Source organism: Crotalus tigris, unplaced genomic scaffold (assembly GCF_016545835.1).
Source record: "Crotalus tigris isolate CLP2741 ecotype Arizona unplaced genomic scaffold, ASM1654583v1 scf7180000017950.1190679, whole genome shotgun sequence".
Lineage (NCBI taxonomy): Eukaryota > Metazoa > Chordata > Lepidosauria > Squamata > Viperidae > Crotalus > Crotalus tigris.
The window spans coordinates 506,616-526,009 of NW_024096740.1; the positions used below are offsets into that span (position 1 = coordinate 506,616).

The 19,394-nt window shown below is 44.6% G+C and overlaps 1 protein-coding gene across 1 annotated transcript; it reads right to left on the reverse strand.

The window, feature by feature from the left end:
- Positions 1 to 9,163: 9,163 nt before the first annotated feature.
- Positions 9,164 to 17,995, reverse strand: LOC120308825 (zinc finger and SCAN domain-containing protein 30-like). The gene is made up of 4 exons (XM_039345352.1): positions 17,916 to 17,995; positions 15,595 to 16,134; positions 13,980 to 14,109; positions 9,164 to 10,123 (listed from the first exon to the last, which is right to left on the reverse strand). The coding sequence occupies exons 2-4, from the start codon at positions 16,006 to 16,008 to the stop codon at positions 9,354 to 9,356; spliced, it is 1,314 nt and encodes a 437-aa protein (XP_039201286.1). The 5' UTR covers positions 16,009 to 16,134; positions 17,916 to 17,995; the 3' UTR covers positions 9,164 to 9,353.
- Between the last annotated feature and the right edge of the window lie 1,399 nt (positions 17,996 to 19,394).

Below are 19,394 nucleotides of genomic sequence, written 5' to 3' on the forward strand. Positions count from 1 at the left end.
GTGGGACTTTTGGCGGGCTCAGCAGGGCAGAGACAGCCTGGACAATTCCTATTGGCTTTTGAAAGCCAGTAGAATTAGACTCTATTCAAGAGAGTCTATTCTATTGGCTTTCAAAAGCCAATAGAATAAAAGGGAGTAGCACAGCTAAGGAAAAGGGGGGAAAAAATGGCGGACTGCGTTGTTTGGCGACCCCCGTGAAATGGTCGTTTGACCCCAAATGGGGTCGCGACCCACAGGTTGAGAACCACTGGTCTAAAGAGAGCTGTAGATTTGGGGTCCCTTCCTTCCAAAGAGATTGTCCGAATTTTATGGGTTTGGGCCAACCTGTAGCGAAACATCCATCGCGTAATAATTTTTACACGTTTGGGAAATGTACAGAAAGTAATAATATTCAATAAGTGAACTTTTAATAGCGACTATTCCAATAAATGAACTTTTAATAAAATTTAAATTAATTCAAGCGTGGATCCTACTGTCTGTTTCTTGGCTGTGACTCAACACGTCCTTAGTCAGGGCATGGGGGGGGGGAAGAGTGGGTGAAAAATCAAGATGGTGGTTGTTGTTATTTGCAAAGTCATTATCAGAATCCAATTACATTTCATTTCTAGTTTTCGACTATGGAAAACCCCATTTGTGCCCTCTCTGGATTCTGTCATACTACGAAGGGGAAGGGGGATGAGCAAAGGGGTTTTATGGCTCTCACTTCCTTCATTAAAACTTCAAAGGGACTGAATGTGGATCTCACCAAGAGGACTGACCATAACAATATGGCCATCAGCTTTCATCTGCTACTCTCTGAAGTCTCCCTTCCGCTGGCCGTAAGGAAAAGGGGGTGGAAATGTAACACCTGGGATTGTCACTGGAAGGACGGTGGGGTGGGGGCTGCTTGGGAACACTTATAACCTTGAATGGTAGGGGTTGGCCCTCAGGTCCTGTCTAGAACACCTGCAACCATCTTCTCTTAATAAAGATGCCTGTTGGAAGAAATATTCCAAGAGTTCTGTCTTCTTAAGATGCAAAGTGGGGTGGGTCCTTACAGTCATGTCCGACCCATCGCAACCCCTTGGACAACGTTCCTCCAGGCCTTCCTGTCCTCTACCATCTTCTGGAGCCCATTAAAGCTCACGCCTACTGCTTCACAGTGCCTCCATCCAGCCACCTTATTCTCTGTCGTCCCCTTCTTCTATTGCCCTCCATCTTTCCCAGCATTAGGCTCTTCTCCTGTGAGTCCTTCCTTCTCATTAGGTGGCCAAAGTATTTGAGTTTCAACTTCAGGATCTGGCCTTCTAAAGAGCAGTCGGGGTTGATCTCTTTTAGGACTGACCGGTTTGACTGCCTTGCAGTCCAGGGGACTCGCAGGAGTCTTCTCCAGCACCATAGTTCAAAGGCCTCAATTCTTTGGCGCTCAGCCTTTCTTATGGTCCAACTTTCACAGCCATACATTGCAACTGGGGAAACCATGGCCTGAACTATATGCACTTCTTTTATATATAAATATTTTTATTGAGTTTTATAAAGGTAATAAGGGGATAGGGTCAAAAAGGGTAAGACAACGGGAAACATACAAAAAGGTTAGACCAGGGAAAAGGGATGACACAAAAGTGGGATTAATCCCACAAAATAACATCGCTTCAGCAAGTCTACCAGTCCGGGTTTACATATTAAATCTTAATAATTACTCTATTATTAAACGATGTTCCATATAATCACATAAATAACAAATTAGTCAATAAATCTCATTCATTTCACTACTTAATAATGCTTAATATTGATTAATTATAATCACTTTAAAATAATAATGTACTACATATTAATTATAGTTTACCATATTATTTAAGATCACAAATATACAAAGAGGAGGAAGAATAAGAATAAATAAGAACAAGTTCATACGAATAATCATGGAATATAAATACAAATTATCAATTATCTCTTTAAATTTCATAACCTTTTCTCACTCTAGCCTGTTTCCCCATGTTTTAAAGTAAATTGTGTCTTCTTTCTCTTTCATTTCTAAAGTCTGTCTATCCATTTCTGCACATTCAAGTATTTTTGTTATTATAGCTTGGTCAGATGGTAAATTTTCATTTTTCCAAAATTGGGCAAATATTATTCTTGCGGCTGTCAGCACATGCAATATTAAATACTTGTTCTCTTTTCCATAATTCAAACCTAATATTCCTAACAAACAGAGTTCTGGTTTAAATTCTATCTGTATTTTAATCATCTCTTCTAGCCACATATGGATTTTAAACCAAAATTTTTTAACATTAGGATATATCCGCCAGAGATGGTAATAAGTGCTTGGTTGGTTTTTTTGGGGGGGGGGGGTCATAAAGTTTTGACACCTTGCTAGGCGACTGGTGGTACTTGGATGTTGCCATATCCTAAAAGTGGTACAATGGGTGAAAAGGTTGAAAAGCCCTGGTCTAGACCAGGGGTAGTCAACCTTGGCTCTTTTATGACTCATGGACTTCAACTCCCAGAATTCCTGAGCCAGCCATGCTGAGGAGAAAGGGAGAGGCTTCCAAGCTGAGCCATGCTGGCTCAGGAATTCTGGGAGTTGAAGTCCACAAGTCATAAAAGAGCCAAGGTGGCCTACCCCTGATCTAGAGCTTGACTCTTGGTGAAATAATGGATATATTCCCACATGATTTTTAGCAATTGGTGATGTGGCCAAGAGGTGAAGACGCTCGCCTCCCACCTGTAAAGTTAAGAGTTCAATCCTAGGCAGTGACAGATGTTTCTCTATCAGGGTACAAAGACAAAATATCTGCTGTGAACTTGGCGTAGGCGTCAGGAAGGGCATCTGGCCAGTAAATACTCAGCTCCAATCGCCCAGATTACACCACAATAAAAGGGATTACAGGGTCATAAAAAGAAGAAAAGAGGAAGTTTTCCAATTCAAGATGATCTTTTTTTAAAAGTTCTCCAGCCCTAGCCTCCAGCCACGGTATTCACTGGTAGTATTCAGCTCAATATTTCATAAGGCTACATAAGGTGATGTATTATGCATGTTCACGAGCCCAGCCTTTTACAGTGAGCAGATGCTAATAATCTCCTGATAGTATCACATTGTAATGGGTGGCTCTTTGGAGTCAAATAAACCCTAAAAATCAAAAGCTCCACGATGTAAAAAAGATGTTGAGACTCTAGAAAGAGTGCAGAGAAAAGCTACAAAGATGATTAGCGGACTGGAGGCTAAAACACATAAGGAATGGTTGCTGGAATTGGATATGTCTAGTTTAATGAAGAGAAGGATGAGGGGGGACAGGGTAGCAGTGTTCCAGTATCTCAGGGGCTGCCACAAAGAAGAGGGAGTCAAGCTATTCTCCAAAGCACCTGAAGGCAGGACAAGAAGCAACGATGGAAACTAATCAAGGAGAGAAGCAACCTAGAACTAAGGAGAAACTTCCTGATAGTTAGAACAATTAACTAGTGGAACAACTTGCCTCCAGAAGCCATGAATGCTCCAACACTGGAAGTTTTTAAGAAGAGACTGGACAGCCGTTTGTCCGAAATGGTATAGGGTCTCCTGCCTGAGTAGGGGGTTGGACTAGATAATCTCGAAGGTCCCTTCCATCTTTATTATTATTATTGTTATTATTATTGTTATTTATTATTATTAAAGCTGACTGTCCAATAATTCTTCTGTGTCAAACTTTAGACTGCTAGAATGGAGCCACCTTCTTGACTTTGTTGTTGGCCAAAAATTTCACTTTGGTACATGTTTCTTTTTTTTAAAAAAAAAAATTTATTAGTTTTTTATGTTTACAGTTCGTAAGTGCTTAATAAGCAACGTGTAACAATTCTTGTTACTGTTAATACATATACAATTAAATATAGACATCTTCATCATATTTTTCTGGTATTATACCTAATATCAACAGTATCAATTTATAATATCTTTTCTAGCCAAAATATATCTCAATTGCATTTGCACTTAAAACCCATTTATTCAATCTATATCTTGTTTTTCCCACTTTTTAAAAATTTAATTTCAAAATATCTCTATTGCTTAAAATTTTCTCACAATAAATTATATTGTAACCAAGAGCTTCCCTTATTCAAACCCTTTTAGAATTTTCATATTTCCCATCTCATAACAAAGTATAAATATTCTAGTTACAAATCATATCCTTCTAGTTATAATAATACTTTTATTTCTATCAGTTATCTATTTTCTTAGTCATATTCAAACTTCTGTTTAGTAGTATAATATCCCATCTAGTAAGTCAGAACCTCAATTTGTTTCAGTCTTACTCTAGCTTTCTTCCTTTGCCAAATAACTTTCCAAGTCAGTACATTTAAATCATCAAGTAATTCTTCCTCTGTTTTTGTATATATTATTTGGAATGAGGAAAAGAATTTGGTTGAAGTGTTTTTAGAAGAATGCTCAACCCATTTATATTTATTGATCAGCCTCCACCCTTCTCCTTCAGTTTTTCTTTTCATTTCTTGTTTGTCAATATTCAGCATTTCCCCTAACAGCTTTATCATCTATTTGATCAGGTCTTCTTCCTTATCCTCAAATGTGTTCTGAGATCTTGACAAGTACGATGTCTTTTCCATTTCCAGTGTTATCACTGCATCTTCTATTTTTTTCATTTGTCTGTATCTGTTTGTTAATTCCTTCCTTTAAGTCCTCCATCTTTGGATCTGTTTCTCCTTATTTTCCTTCTGTTTTCTGGGTTATTAGTTCCTTCTTTGCAGTCATTGTCTGGATTTGTAAGTTTAGGTTAGAAAATTGTTCTTTTATCTCATTTGCATTATTTTTAGTCTCATCCTGAAATAAAACAATTGTCTCTTGGATTGATTTCAACATGGAAATAATTTCTTTCTGAGATTCATTAACATTTTCGTTGATATATCAAGCTGGGAGCTTTGGAGACAGGTGTTGAAGATGATTTTTTTACCACTTAAGGCTGAGTATGGAACATTCATTTTGCTTTTGTATGTAGTCTTTATAATCCAATAAGGTCCCCAACCCAGATAAGCAGCCCAAGAGTTTTTGTTTTTCCCTTTTCCCAGCTGCAGTCTACAAAAGTGAACGTGTCCAGGAACAACAAAGAGTCTTATCTGAGTCTGGGCTTCAAGCCAAGTTTCCCTTAAGCATAATAAATTGTAGTGCCATAATTCTCCACTAGATGTCATTGACACCGTCGTCCAGCTTTCCAAATCCAAGCTTATTTTGCAAACTTTCAAATATTTTTTTAAAAAAGTCTCAAAGGTACTTTTAGTCCTCAAATTTCAAAGCTATAGATCTGTATTAGTTCCATATTGATCTTGTAGTTTCCTCTGTTTCCCCCCCCAAAGCGATTAATTCACCACTTTTCTTTTCCTGGGGGAGCAGGGGAATAACTTCCCTCTCTCATCGGCGAGGATTCTTTGTTTTGCACATTCTTTTTTCCAGGAAGGTAGTATTAGGGCCATAAAAAGAAGATAAAGTCTCACCCAGTTCCATCCACGTTGCTCAGAAATTGCTAGTTAGTGCGCGTCTTCGGTTGTCAGCAGCTTCTTACTGGCCACACGAATGTAGCCAGTCTTTCCCCCGCCAGTTTGGAGGGCTTCCTCAGATCCAGAGGAAGGGCCGTCTAGACCCGTTGACAAGGGTCCCCTCCTTCTTGTTTGCCTCTTTCAATCTTTTTTAGGGTCCCCAGCGAGACGAAATCGAACATGGAAGACAGAGCCCAGTCTTCTAACACCCGTTACACCACAATGTCAAACCGGAAGTCTCAACATTTTTTTTTTTTTTTGTAATGTGGTGACCAAAACTGGATATCTTCCTTTAATGTTATTCCTTGCTTGATGCTCTCCTTCCTCTATCTTTTAACTCGGGTTTTTTTGTGTGTGTTACCCTCAAGATGTTTGTTCCATACTTGAAAGGGGCTTTTAAATTCTTTGCTTTCTTGACATGACTGATGCTCATTTTGCTGTGTCATTTTCAATAGTTTTACCTGAGGTGTGCTGATTAATAGGCTTTCCTTAAATTATAAAGAGGGCTTTAGTTCTTTATCTTAACAAATTGACTTTCCCCCTCACTATGCAAGACCACAGTTGGGGCCTGAACTTCCATCACTGACATCATTGCGTCCAATTTTACAATCTTTTTAGCTGCCATTGTTAAACGAATGACTGCGATCATTAAGGGCAGCACAAAGTTGTTAAGCAAATCTGGCCTCCCCCACTGACTTTCCTTCCCTTCCCGATTAGAAAAATCACAAATGGCAATTATGTAACCCTGGGATACTGCAACTGTCACAAATACAGGCCAGTGGCCAAACATCCAAATTATGAACATGTGACTGTACAGTAGTGGCCAAAATTGTGGAAACGTTTTGGGAAAAGTGTCTTTTTGAGGTTTGATGGCTAATAACACCACTTTTTTTGGGGGGAGTAGTACCATAACATTATATATCAATGGAAAGATAATTTAATCAAGAATGTAATGCAACATAGTTTGTTCAATTATCTGTACTGTATCCTATGAAAAGCTATAGCCAAATAACCAGAAAAAGGAAGCACAACTTGCTTAGGTTGATATCAGGTAGTTTTCACGAGTGTTTAGAGAGCCAATCAGGCATCATCTTGTTTTGGCAATGAGCCAATCAGATCACAGTAGGATTCAGTTACTGATGCCATGTACTGAAGCTGAGAGGAGGGCATTTGTCAGTGTGTTATGTGATCACTATCCAGTTGGTTGGGGGTTTTTTGTGTTCTTTCATTTAGTGAGCTTGTAAAACATAATACAAAGAGTGCAAAGAGTGCAAAGAGTCGACTGGTTGCCCAGAAAGCGATGTAAAATAGTATTATTAAGTGAACAAGGCTACAGATATAAAGAAATTAGAAGAAAAATTGGTGGAAACTTAACCAAAAGTGGCATTTCTACTGTACACTTTTGGTCACCACGATGTAAAAAAGATGTTGAGACTCTAGAAAGAGCACAGAGAAGAGCAACAAAGATGATCAGGGGACTGGAGGCTAAAGCATATAAGGAACAGTTGCTGGAATTGGGTATGTTTAGTTTAACGAAGAGAAGGATGAGGGGGGACATGATAACAGTGTTCCAATATCTCAGGGGCTGCCACAAAGAAGAGGGAGTCAAGCTGTTCTCCAAAGCACCTGAAGGCAGGACAAGAAGCAATGGATGGAAACTAACCAAGGAGAGAAGCAACCTAGAACTAAGGAGAAACTTCCTGACAGTTAGAACAATCAATCAGTGGAACAACCTGCCTCTAGAAGCGGTGAATGCTCCAACATTGTAAGTTTTTAAGAAGAGACTGGACAGCCATTTGTCTGAAATGGTGTAGGGTTACCACCTGAGCAGGGGGTTGGAGTAGGTGACCTCCATGGTCCCTTCCAACTACTACTACCAATTATTATTATTATTATTATTATTATTATTATTATTATTATTATTATTATTAATGAACAGCTGGGAAAAGACATGAAATTAAAGGAGCTGGCTGGAGAATTCTGGGAATTGAAGCCCACACACCTTCAGGCTGCCAAGGTTGAGAAACAATGAGTTAAGCTGTTAGTACAAGTAGGTCCTTAAATTTACAATTTTGAGCTCAAAATTTCTGTTGTTAAGTGAGACATTTGTTAAGACGGTTTTGCCCCATTTTACAACATGTCTTGCCACAGCTGTAAAGGTGAATCCCTGCAGTTGTTCAGCTAGTCACCCAGTTGTTAAGTGAATCCGGCTTCCCCATGGACTTTGCCCATCAGAAGGTGGCAAAAAATAATCACGTGAACCCAGGACACTGCGACCGTCATAAATACGAGTCAATTGCCAAGCAGCTAAATTTTGATAACAGGACCACGGTGATGCTGCAAAAGTTGGAACTGTGAAAGAATGGTCATAAATCACTTTTTTTCAAAGCTGTTGTCACTTTGAACCATCACTAAATGAACAGTTGTAACTTGAGGACTGCCTGTACTATTTTTCTAAATTCGGTTTGCTCAGAGGATGCTAAAAAGTAACTCCAGGCTCTGACTATACAGTTTCACTGGGGAGCTGTCCATGGTGCTGACAGCAACAACGGGACAGCATAGGTAGGTTTTTAAACCCTGCAGGGAGCTGTCCATGGTGCTGATTTCCTTTCTTTTCGTTTTCCCAAACATCTTTTTTCACAAGGCAACTGGACTGCCTTGATTCTCCTTGGAAGACGTTTCAGACGTTTCGCTTCTCATCCAAGAAGCTTCCTCAACTCTGACTGAATGGTGGGGGGATCCAGTCAGAGCTGAAGAAGCTTCTTGGATGAGAAGCAAAACGTCTTTGAAGAAAAACAAGAAAGTCCAGTTGCCTCCTGAAAAAGCATCTTTGGGATAACGGTGACCTGGATGATCGAGAATCTCCATAGATTTTTATTTTTGTTTGTCTGTGGAGACTCTCAGTCATCCAGGTCATGGCTGCATCAATGGTGCTTCCCCTCTGCCCAAAAGGCAACTGAACTGTTTCCTTTCCCTTCTGTGATGACCACTTTGGGGTTTATTTGTTGTTGTTAATTGCAAAGTCATGTCCGACCCATTGCGACCCCATGGAATATGTTCCTCCAGGCCTTCCTGTCCTCTACCATCTTCTGGAATCCATTTAAGCTTACGCCTACTGCTTCAGGGACTCCATCCAGCCACCTCATTCTCTGTCGTCCCCTTCTTCTATTGCCCTCCATCTTTCTCAGCATTAGGCCCTTCTCCAGTGAGTCCTTGAGGTTTATTAGGACCTGCCAATTTCTCACAATTTTCCAGACCCAAACACTTAACACCAAAACTTGACCCAAATGTTAAAAATGTTTCATAAAAATAAACCTAAAAAACACAGCAATTAAGAGACTAACTACAGGTATCGGTAGACCTTGACTTACGAGTGTAATTGAGTCTGCAAGTACAGCCATAAGTTGTGTCACTTTTTAAGCAGGTCACCTGGCCGCTGCCTTGGCCCTGGCCTAGGCCCCTGGGAGCCAATGTACAATTTTGTGGTGGCCATCTTGGCACTTGCCCCAGTGGACCATGTCTTGGCACTTGCCCCGGTCCCACCCCTTCTGCCAGAGACCCTCAGATCTGTCCCACTCCTGCCCAGGCCCCCATAGGCACCCTTGACACGAATGATGTAGAACTGGCCATGCCCACCCAGTAGCCACACCCACCCAGTAAGCTGCACCCACTCTGGCCACACCCACCCAGCTCCCCCAGGGCAACTGCAATGCTGATGCGGCCCTCAGTGAAATTGAGTTTGACACCCCTGTCCTACACTTACATGCACCCCTCTCCATTCGCCACTTTTAATCCCTTCCCAAATAACATTTGCGGAAGGAGGCCCCTCGTGTCCTGTGCTCGTTGAAGTAGCCATTTCACAGCCACTCGGAGCAGCGCAAAGCCTTTCCTCGGGCGTGGAGTTTCTGGTGTGTCACGAGAATATCCCTTCTCCCAAAGTTCTTCCCGCACACCGGGCACTGGAACGGCTTCTCGCCGGTATGGACTCTCTCGTGGATGACCAGACACGTCCGCTGGCTGAAGCTCTTGCCGCATTCGGCGCACTTGTACGGCTTCTCCCCAGTGTGCGTCCTCCGATGGCTCACCAGGAACTGCTTCCTGCTGAAGCTGCGCCCGCAGTCGGGGCAGAGGTAAGGTTTCTCGCCCGTGTGGGTCCGTTCGTGCTTGATGAGGTCCGATTTAGAAACGAAGCCCTTGCCGCAGTGGGCGCAAATGTAGGGCTTCTCGCCCGTGTGGATCCGCTCGTGCTTTATAATGTAGGACTTGCGGCTGAAGCTCTTCCCGCAGTGCACGCAGGAATAGGGCCGCTCACCCGTGTGCGACCGCCGGTGTTCGATCAGTTCGGAGGGCCACACAAAGCCTTTCCCACAGTCCAGGCATTTTTTCAATTGCTCGTCTTGGATCCTGGGCTGGACTCCACCTCTGTTTCCCCTGGCCTGCTGGAAACCTAGTGAAGTGGCAATAAGGCCGTCTTTCCTCTTTTCCATGTAGCCTCCTGGCTGGCTTTCAGAGGCTTCCTCTGGTTCAGGCGTACAGGACCTATGTTGATCAGCTCTTCTGCAGAGAATCCCCTGTGATCCTGGTTCTGAAGAATTCGCCGAGGCCTCCTCAGGCACTTGCTCACCACCTGTCGGGGAGGAGACGAGATTGGGGTCACTCTCTGCTCTAAACTGTCAGAACCGCCACCTCACACTTGTGCTCCGCTTCGTTTGGTGCCACTTTGCCATGAACTTCGGGGAGAAGATGGGAGGGGGGGGAGGATTTGGGGATAACAAACAGTTTGTTGTATCTGCCAGAGACACGGCTTCAAGGTCAACCAGCTGGGAACGGAATGCAGTTGTACACCAACCCACACCTTTGAGTGCAGAGAAGAGCAACAAAGATGATTAGGGGCCTGGAGGCTAAAACATATAAGGAACGGTTGGTGGAATTGGGTATGTCTAGTTCAGTGGTTCTCAACCTTTTTAATGCCACAACCCCCAACCGGTCATAAGTCAAGGACTACTCAACCGATTGTAAGTCGAGGACTACCCAACCGGTCGTAAGTCGAGGACTTTCCCTGCCCGGGAGTGCTGCGCATGCGTGGTGCCGCCCCCTGCGCCGGCTGAGGCATAGCTGGCAAGCGGCAGAGACGGAGCAGGCCGACCACCGGCTGGGCCACCAGCTGGCCCAGCCCAAGGGAGGTAAGGCACCCGCCAGGCCCCACACACACCAGCAACCCTCCCTGCGCCCACCGGCCTCCCACCTCCCACCCCTGGCCCTCTTTTACTTATATTTTTAGTAGTTGCTCAGCAGGGAGAGGTGGAAACATCCAGACAGCTCGCCTTCGCTGCAGACAACTTGCAGCACCGTTTGCAGACTGGGACTTTTGGCGGGCTCAGCAGGGCAGAGACAGCCTGGACAATTCCTATTGGCTTTTGAAAGCCAATAGAATTAGACTCTATTCAAGAGAGTCTATTCTATTAGCTTTCAAAAGCCAATAAAATAAAAGGGAATAGCACAGCTAAGGAAAAGGGGAAAAAAATATGGCGGACTGCGTTGTTTGGCGACCCCCGTGAAATGATCGTTCGACCCCAAATGGGGTCCCGACCCACAGATTGAGAACCACTGGTCTAGTTTAATGAAGAGAAGGACGAGGGGCGACATGATAGCAGTGTTCCAATATCTCAGGGGCTGCCACAAAGAAGAGGGAGTCAAGCTATTCTCCAAAGCACCTGAAAGCAGGACAAGAAACAATGGATGGAAACTAATCAAGGAGAGAAGCAACCTAGAACTAAGGACAGACTTCCTGACAGTTAGAACAATTAACCAATGGAACAACCTGCCTCCAGAAGTTGTGGATGGTTTGTAAGAAGAGACTGGACAGACATTTGCCTGAAATGGTATAGAGTTTCCTGCCTGAGCAGGGGATTGGACATGATGACCTCCAAGGTCTATCCTATCCTATCCTATCCTATCCTATCCCATCCCATCCCATCCCATCCCATCCCATCCCATCCCATCCCATCCTATCCTATCCTATCCTATCCTATCCTTGTTGTTGTTACTTGCGAAGTCGTGTCCGACCCATCGCGACCCCATGGACAATGTTCCTTCAGGCCTTATCCTATCCTATCCTATCCTATCCTATCCCATCCCATCCTATCCTATCCCAACCCAAAAACATCTTCTTTGAATTTCATTGGACATTGGGGGGCAAGCAATGGGAAGCACTTAAGGGAGGGAAAGTTACACTTGGGAATTTTGGCGAGCAATTTTCAGTTCTGGCTTTGCTCTACTGCAGAGGTCCCCAACCTTTTGGGCACCAGGGACCGGTTGCGTGGAGAGAGGTTTTTCCCCGGCCCGGAGGATGCGTGGTTTTGTGTGCTGCCCGCATCCCGTGGATGGGGCTTTGCTTGTTTTTTGTGGACCAGCTGCTGGCATGCCACGGCACCGGAGGTTGGGGACCCCTGCTCTACTGCACTTCACTGGACCTTTTAGTAAACAATACCTTTCCCAACAAATGGAGTTAAGGATTATTCTTGCTTAGAGGTTCAAGACCTGCAAGATAGGTCTGTGGTTTGATACGTATGACAGATAGATAACTCTGAAAATCAAACCCAACACGGAAGACAAAGGGAATGGCATTGAGGGATAGAAGGGAGAGCTGCTACCAAGGCATTGATCGGATAAGAGGGGCCTGAGTCCTGGGAAGGAGTATAACCAAAGTCCAGGCAATCCTCGACTTAAAACAGTTTGTTTAGTCACTGAAGTTACAACAGCGCTGACAAAAATGGCTTATGACTTGTGTTTCACGCTTATGGTATCCCCAGGGTCGCGTGATCTAAATTTCAGACGCTCGGCAATCGATTCATATTTATGATGGTTGAAGCAAAGACAAGCGGATGCTGGCTGGCTGAGGAATTGTGGGAGTTGAAGTCCAGTTAAAGCTACCTGCCTGCGGATAGTGCTAAGCGTTAACCCTCTATCCATACCCTCCAGCAAATAGTCTAGAACATAGGTAGGCAACCTGCGGCTCTGGAGCCTCATGCGACTCTTTGAGCCTTCCCCTGTGGCTCCCATCCTCCTCTGCCATTTGCAGAGAGAGACAGAGACAGAGAGAGGCACTTGCGCTTCCCTGCTTCTCTCTCTGTCTCTGTCTCTGTCTCTGTCTCTCTCTCTCTCTCTGTGTGTGTGTGTGTGTAAAAGAGAGTGCACTCACAGTGTTCTCCGAGGAGCTGAAAAGCTAATTGGGCGGAGCTCCTCCCTTTGCTGCGTCTCTGCAGGAAGCAGGAAGGGCAGGAGAGTGCTAGCTAGCCCAGCTATGCTGGCTCAGGAATTCTGGGAATTGAAGTCCATGAGTCATAAAAGAGCCGAGGTTGCCTACCCCTGAGCTTGTTGGAGAACAGCTTGAAGCCAGCTTGCCAGGTAAGCAGAAGATCAGAGAGAGGGAGAGAGGGGGGGAGAGAAAGAGAGGGAGAGAGAGAGAGAGAGAGAGAGAGAGGAAAGAGAGAAAGAGAAAGAAAGAGAGTGGGGGAAGAGGACTGGCAGACCAAGGGCAGATAGAGAGAGAGGGAGAGACAGAAAGAGAGAGAGATCCTTTTGACATCTAAAATGAAGATAACACTGCATATATCCTTTTTTACCTGTGTGTGTATGTGTGTATATACATACATACATACATACATACATACGCACACACACATACCCACATACATACACACACATACAAACACAGACACACACACACACACCTATAATAAGGGTAAAAAAGGATATATGCAGTGTTATCTTCATTTTAGATATCTAAAGGGTTTTGCGGCTCCCGGTGTTTTGTTTTCGGTGGGAAACGGGTCCAAGTGGCTCTTTGAGTGTTTTGGGTTGCCTACCCCTGGTCTAGAATATTCGGAATGGTCACAGAAAGAGGCTGGAGGTGGTGCTTAGCGCACCACAGGCAAAAGTTTCTCCATGTTGCATCATAGATCCTATTAGTAGAGGGGCGCCTGGAAGCTTGGACCATAGAGATCAACCTCGACGAATAGGATTGTCTGGTTAAATTTCTCTGCTCGAGTGGCAGGCGGCCAACTGGAGCCACTGGGGATCCGGGTGTTGAAGGGCCCCTTGGCTGAGGGAGATGCGTTCTGGAGGAATCCTCCATGGCGGGAAGATGGAAAGCTCCACGAAGTCGGCAAACCACCGGGCGTCTAGGCCAATGTGGAACAACCACATTTGGAGATCCTTGTACTAAGCCAGGGGTCTTCAAACTTGGCCCTTTTACGACTTGTGGACTTCAGCTCCCAGAATTCCTCAGCCAGGCACGAATTCTGGGAGTTGAAGTCCACAAGTCGTAAAAGGGCCACGTTTGAAGACCCCTGTTCTAAGCTATGATCTGTCCACTGAATAAAACATGATTGTCCAGGTTAGCAAATCTGCTAATCATCAAACAAAAGAAGCCACAATCAAGCCACCCCAGACATTCACGGCTACAGAAGGGAGCCCCTTACCAAGAGATGTGACATCCTCCTCTTCCTCTTCCTGTTTGATTTCGCCTAAAATGACCTTCTGCCAGGAATCAGACGAAGCTTCTTCAGCCTCCTGAAAACAGATTGTCTCTTCTTTGAAGACTCTCATCCTCTGCAATGGAAGTCCAGGAATCACAGAGCAAGCAGTCAAAATTAACCAACACATTCAGGAGCAGGCCGTCTTAAAAGGACGGTCAGTCCTAGAGGAGATCAACCCCGACTGCTCTTTAGAAGGCCAGATCCTGAAGTTGAAACTCAAATACTTTGGCCACCTAATGAGAAGGAAGGACTCACTGGAGAAGGGCCTAATGCTGGGAAAGATTGAGGGCAAGAGAAGAAGGGGACGACAGAGAATGAGATGGCTGGATGGAGTCACTGAAGCAGTAGGCGAGAGCTTATATGGACTCCAGAAGATGGTAGAGGACAGGAAGGCCTGGAGGAACATTGTCCACGGGGTCGCGATGGGTCAGACACGACTTCACAACTAACAACAACAAGGCTTCTTGCAAGGAGAAAATCTCCAAGTAATTGAAAATAGTAACAGGAAGAGAGAGGGAAGAATTAGGCTATCTACACGCCCAGCATAGCTATCTAGACCAGAAACCTCCACCCTTTCCAGGCTCATGGCCCGGAGGAAAGAAGAGCAGCTTCCAAATTGGTGCGCGCACATGCAAATGGGGCTACACACACCCGCCCGGCACTAGCGGCCCCGTTCGTGCTTGCATAAATTGGCCATGCACACCCACCTGGCGCTAGAGCAGTGGTTCTCAACCTGTGTGTCGGGACCCCATTTGGGGTCGAACGACCATTTCACGAGGGTGGGAAATCTGGGGTGATCAGTGAGGAAAAGGGCACTCCAGAGATATTAAAAATATGATGTAGGACAGTGCAAATCCTTTTCTTAAGGCTTTCAACGCCTTCAAATGTTTCAAACTGGTTCTCAACCTGTGGGTCGGGACCCCATTTGGGGTCGAACGACCATTTCACGGGGGTCGCCAAACAACGCAGTCCGCCATTTTTTCCCCCTTTTCCTTAGCTGTGCTACTCCCTTTTATTCTATTGGCTTTTGAAAGCCAATAGAATAGACTCTCTTGAATAGAGTCTAATTCTATTGGCTTTCAAAAGCCAATAGGAATTGTCCAGGCTATCTCTGCCCTGCTGAGCCTGCCAAAAGTCCCATTCTGCAAACGGTGCTGCACCAGTTGAGTAGTCCTCAACTTACGACCGGTTGAGTATTCCTCGACTTACGACCAGTCGCGGCATTAAAAAGGTTGAGAACCACTGCGTTAGAGGCTCCATTCATACCTGCGTGCAAGCACAAACGGGGCCACGGGTGCTAGTGCGAGTGGGGGGGGGGAAGTGCGCATGCATGTGTGTGCGTGCCAGCCAGCCATTTCCGTGACCTGCTGGCTAAAAGTCCACGGCCCGGTAGTCGGCCACGGCCCATACGCTGAGGACCCCCTGATCTAGACTGTTTCTCAAACTCAGCCACGTTAAGGTGTATGGACTTCAACTCCCAGAATTCCTCAGCCCAGCTTGAGAAACACTGATCTACACCATAATTTCGATGAAACGGCCGGGGGCCAAATATACTCACTGGCTCTTTCTGACTCTCCTCCTGTTGCTGTCTCAGCAGGAAATCTTCCGCCCAGGACACCGCCTGGATGCAATTCTCTGGCTGGAGATCTTGGACCCAGTTCTGGATTTCTGGCGGCAGGACGGTCAGGAATTGCTCCAGGACTACCAGTTCGAGGATCTGTTCTTTGGTGTGCCTTTCGGGTTTCAGCCACAGGTTGCAAAGTTCCCAGAGATGGTTACACACCTCTTGGGGCCCTTCAGCTTCTTGGTAGCCAAAGTGCCTGAAGTGCAAGCGTTGGGCTTCTAAGCCGGCCGTCCCTTCCCTCTGGATCTCCTCCTTCACTTTCTGCCTGCGGTTCCTGTTGCTGGCCCAGAGGCCACCGTCGTCGCTCGAAGGGGTCTCTTTGCAAAGGTCTGGAAGGAGATGAGCCATCCTCACACCTCCAAGATGTTGAGTGGGCTGGTGCTGCAGTGCTCTTAAGGGAGAGGACGTGACCCACAATGGACGGAGGGCTGCCAAAGTTGATAAGAGTTGGCAGAGATGGCTAAAATGACCGCTCTGATTAAAGGGGGGGGAAAAAACCACAATTACTTTTGTTTCTACTTGGGAACGGCTTCTGGACTTTGTGATCGAGGTGGGGAGAAAAATGAAACTTTGGTTTTGGGTTTTAGTTTGTTGCTATAGAAATGGCAAGTTTATATGATTATATAAAAGTAAATAATCAAGGTTTTGATGATATTCTACTCCTGCATCAAAAGGAGTTGGAAGTCAACACTTTTCCCCCCCCCTCTTATCCTACACTTTTCTCATCCCCTTTTTCCTGTTATTTTCTTTTGTATTTATATTTTGATAAACTAATAAAATGTTTGAACGTCCACACAAAAGAAAGTGAAAATGTTAGAATCCTCTCTAGTTAAATCATATAAATGGTGATGGAGATTTATTGATTTAAATAGGTTTAAATAGGTCCCCCCCCCTTATAAACAAGGCAGCTCCCAGTCAAAGGATGGCCCTTTCTAAATAGAACTGATTACATTTACTTTTAAGATTTGTTGACTTCCTCTGTGCAGAGGGATTCCTAATTTAATTTCTCACTACTACTCAGGCCCCATTCTAGTAGTCTGACTTTGATTTCTTAGTCTAGATCTGAGAGCCAGCTTCTATACCCAAGGGAGAACTAGAATCTGGGTTTCCCCACCAGCATCTTAACCTTAACCACTACACTATACTAAGAGATAGATAGATAGATAGATAGATAGATAGATAGATAGATAGATAGATAGATAGATAGATAGATAGATGATAGATGGATAGACAGACAGATAGATATGAATGGAAGATAGATAGATAGATAGATAGATAGATAGATAGATAGATAGATAGATAGATAGATAGATAGATAGATAGATAGATAGATAGATAGATAGATATGAATGGAAGGTAGATAGACAGACAGACAGATAGATATGGATGGATGGATGGATGGAGGGAGGGATGGCCAGACAAGACACATATAAATACATACACTCTCACACATACAGACACAAAATAAACCTACAGAACACATTACATACAACCAGATCAATGACAATGTCGGGTGCACGATTCTAAAATTTTAAAATCAGTAAACATCTTGTCTTGCAAGAAATAAAACACCTTTTTAAGTTTCAACCATTATCATATTTAGCTTGTGCCTATTTTATTTGCAGTGTTTTAGGATGGCACAACACCTAAGTAAACAGAATAGCCAAAGCAGATTTATTAATAACAGTACTTAAAAAAAATAGCCAAAATGCAACTTAATAATATTTTAGGGAGGATGAGTCTCATAAAGGCAGCATCCTACTGTGTTCCGGCAAGCTATTAAATATTCTTTTATTTTTACAATTAAACCATTATCTTTATCACTGTCCTGCTTTTTCTGTTGTTGTTAAGGATATTTTTTTTCAAACACTATATCCCTGACTGCTTCTGTTGGGAGTTTGCAGTGTCTCCCCCGGATACACAACCACGGATCCAGCTTGCTCAACTCTAAAGCAAAACAAACCACATTATGGCTGGGCTCTTTTGTGTGAACCCAACCAGGGTTGAGAAAAACATGGTTTATGGCTCAGCATAAAGTGGGTGAACACTTTTGTGACCAGTCGGCCAATATGGTCTTTCAGCCAAGCCTGGCTCAGGGCAACCTCACCCAAGGTACAGAATTGGACAGATACCCCCCAGTTGCCTCCCCCATCCTTTCCCCGGTCCCAAAAAGCTTCCCCGGTGGAATATCTGCCTGCCATTGCAGCCTGCAGGGAGAAGCTTCCCCTCCCGCACCCGAAGCCCTTCCCACGTGCCTGTTTTCCCTTCCAGGCGTGGGGAAAAAAAACCTTTCCAACCAGGGCAACCTGGGCGTGGGAAAATTCAAAGACCACTTTCCCACGGGAACCGGAACCGGAAGAAGCGGTTTTCCTTCTCTTCTACTATTTTTTTTTGGGGGGGGGGTATTTGTTTCCCAGCGCTTTCTCTATCCGCCTGCGGAGGGTTTTTTTTTTCCCCTGCCCCTCCAGGAATTCAAACTCTCTCACCTTAACTGTTTGGAGGAGAATCGCTGGCTGACTTGGCACAACAAGGCTAAGCTAACATCTAATGTAGTTGACTCGCTTGTGGTAAATGGGAGGGTGCTGTCCCCCTGGGACGGGGGTAGGCCACCTTGGCTCTTTTATGACTCGTGGACTTCAACTCCCAGAATTCCTGAGCCAGCCTGGCTCAGCTTGGAAACCTCTCCCTTTCCCCTCGGTATGGCTGGCTCAGGAATTCTGGGAGTTGAGGTCCACGAGTCCTAAAAGAGCCAAGGTTGCCTACCCCCGTCCCAGGGGGACAGCACTCTCCCATTTACCACAAGCGAGTCAACTACATTAGATGTTAGCTTAGCCTTGTTGTGCCAAGTCAGCCAGCGATTCTCCTCCAATGGGCTGTTCTTAAAAAACCTGGGAGGGAGGGTGTTATCTGAAATTTTGGGCTCCCAGTATTATTATTATTATTATTATTATTATTATTATTATTATTATTATTATTGATGATGATGATGGTGATGATGATGATGATGATGGAAGGGACCTTGGAGGTCATCTAGTCCTGCTCAGGCAGGAAACCCTATACCATTTCAGACAAATGGCTGTCCAGTCTCTTCTTAAAAACTTCCAGTGTTGGGGACAACATGCTAACTCTGTGAACCCACCTGTCATTAAATTCTTGCATTTTTTTCCCCCTCAGAGATAAATACAGGCCAACAGCCACCGAGTTCCTGGTACAGAGGGAATGCAGCTCTTCTGGTCCTTTTCACTTCAAATGCCATATTATAACAACAACAACAACAACAAAATAAAGTTGGAAGGGACTTTCTATAGCAGTGGTTCTCAATCTTTTTAATGCCGCGACCCCCAACTGGTCATAAGTTGAGGACTACTCAACTGGTGCAGCACCCTTTGCAGAATGGGACTTTTGGCGGGCTCAGCAGGGCAGACACAGCCTGGACAATTCCTATTGGCTTTTGAAAGCCAATAGAATTAGACTCTATTCAAGAGAGTCTATTCTATTGGCTTTCAAAAGCCAATAGAATAAAAGGGAGTAGCACAGCTAAGGAAAAGGGGGAAAAAATGGCGGACTGTGTTGTTTGGCGACCCCCGTGAAATGGTCGTTCGACCCCAAATGGAGTCCCGACCCACAGGTTGAGAACCACTGTTCTATAGAGTAGCTTTTGGCAGCTTTAACATGCATGGACTTCAACTCCCAGAATTCCCTAGCCAGGCTTAAACTCTGATGGGAAATAAAAA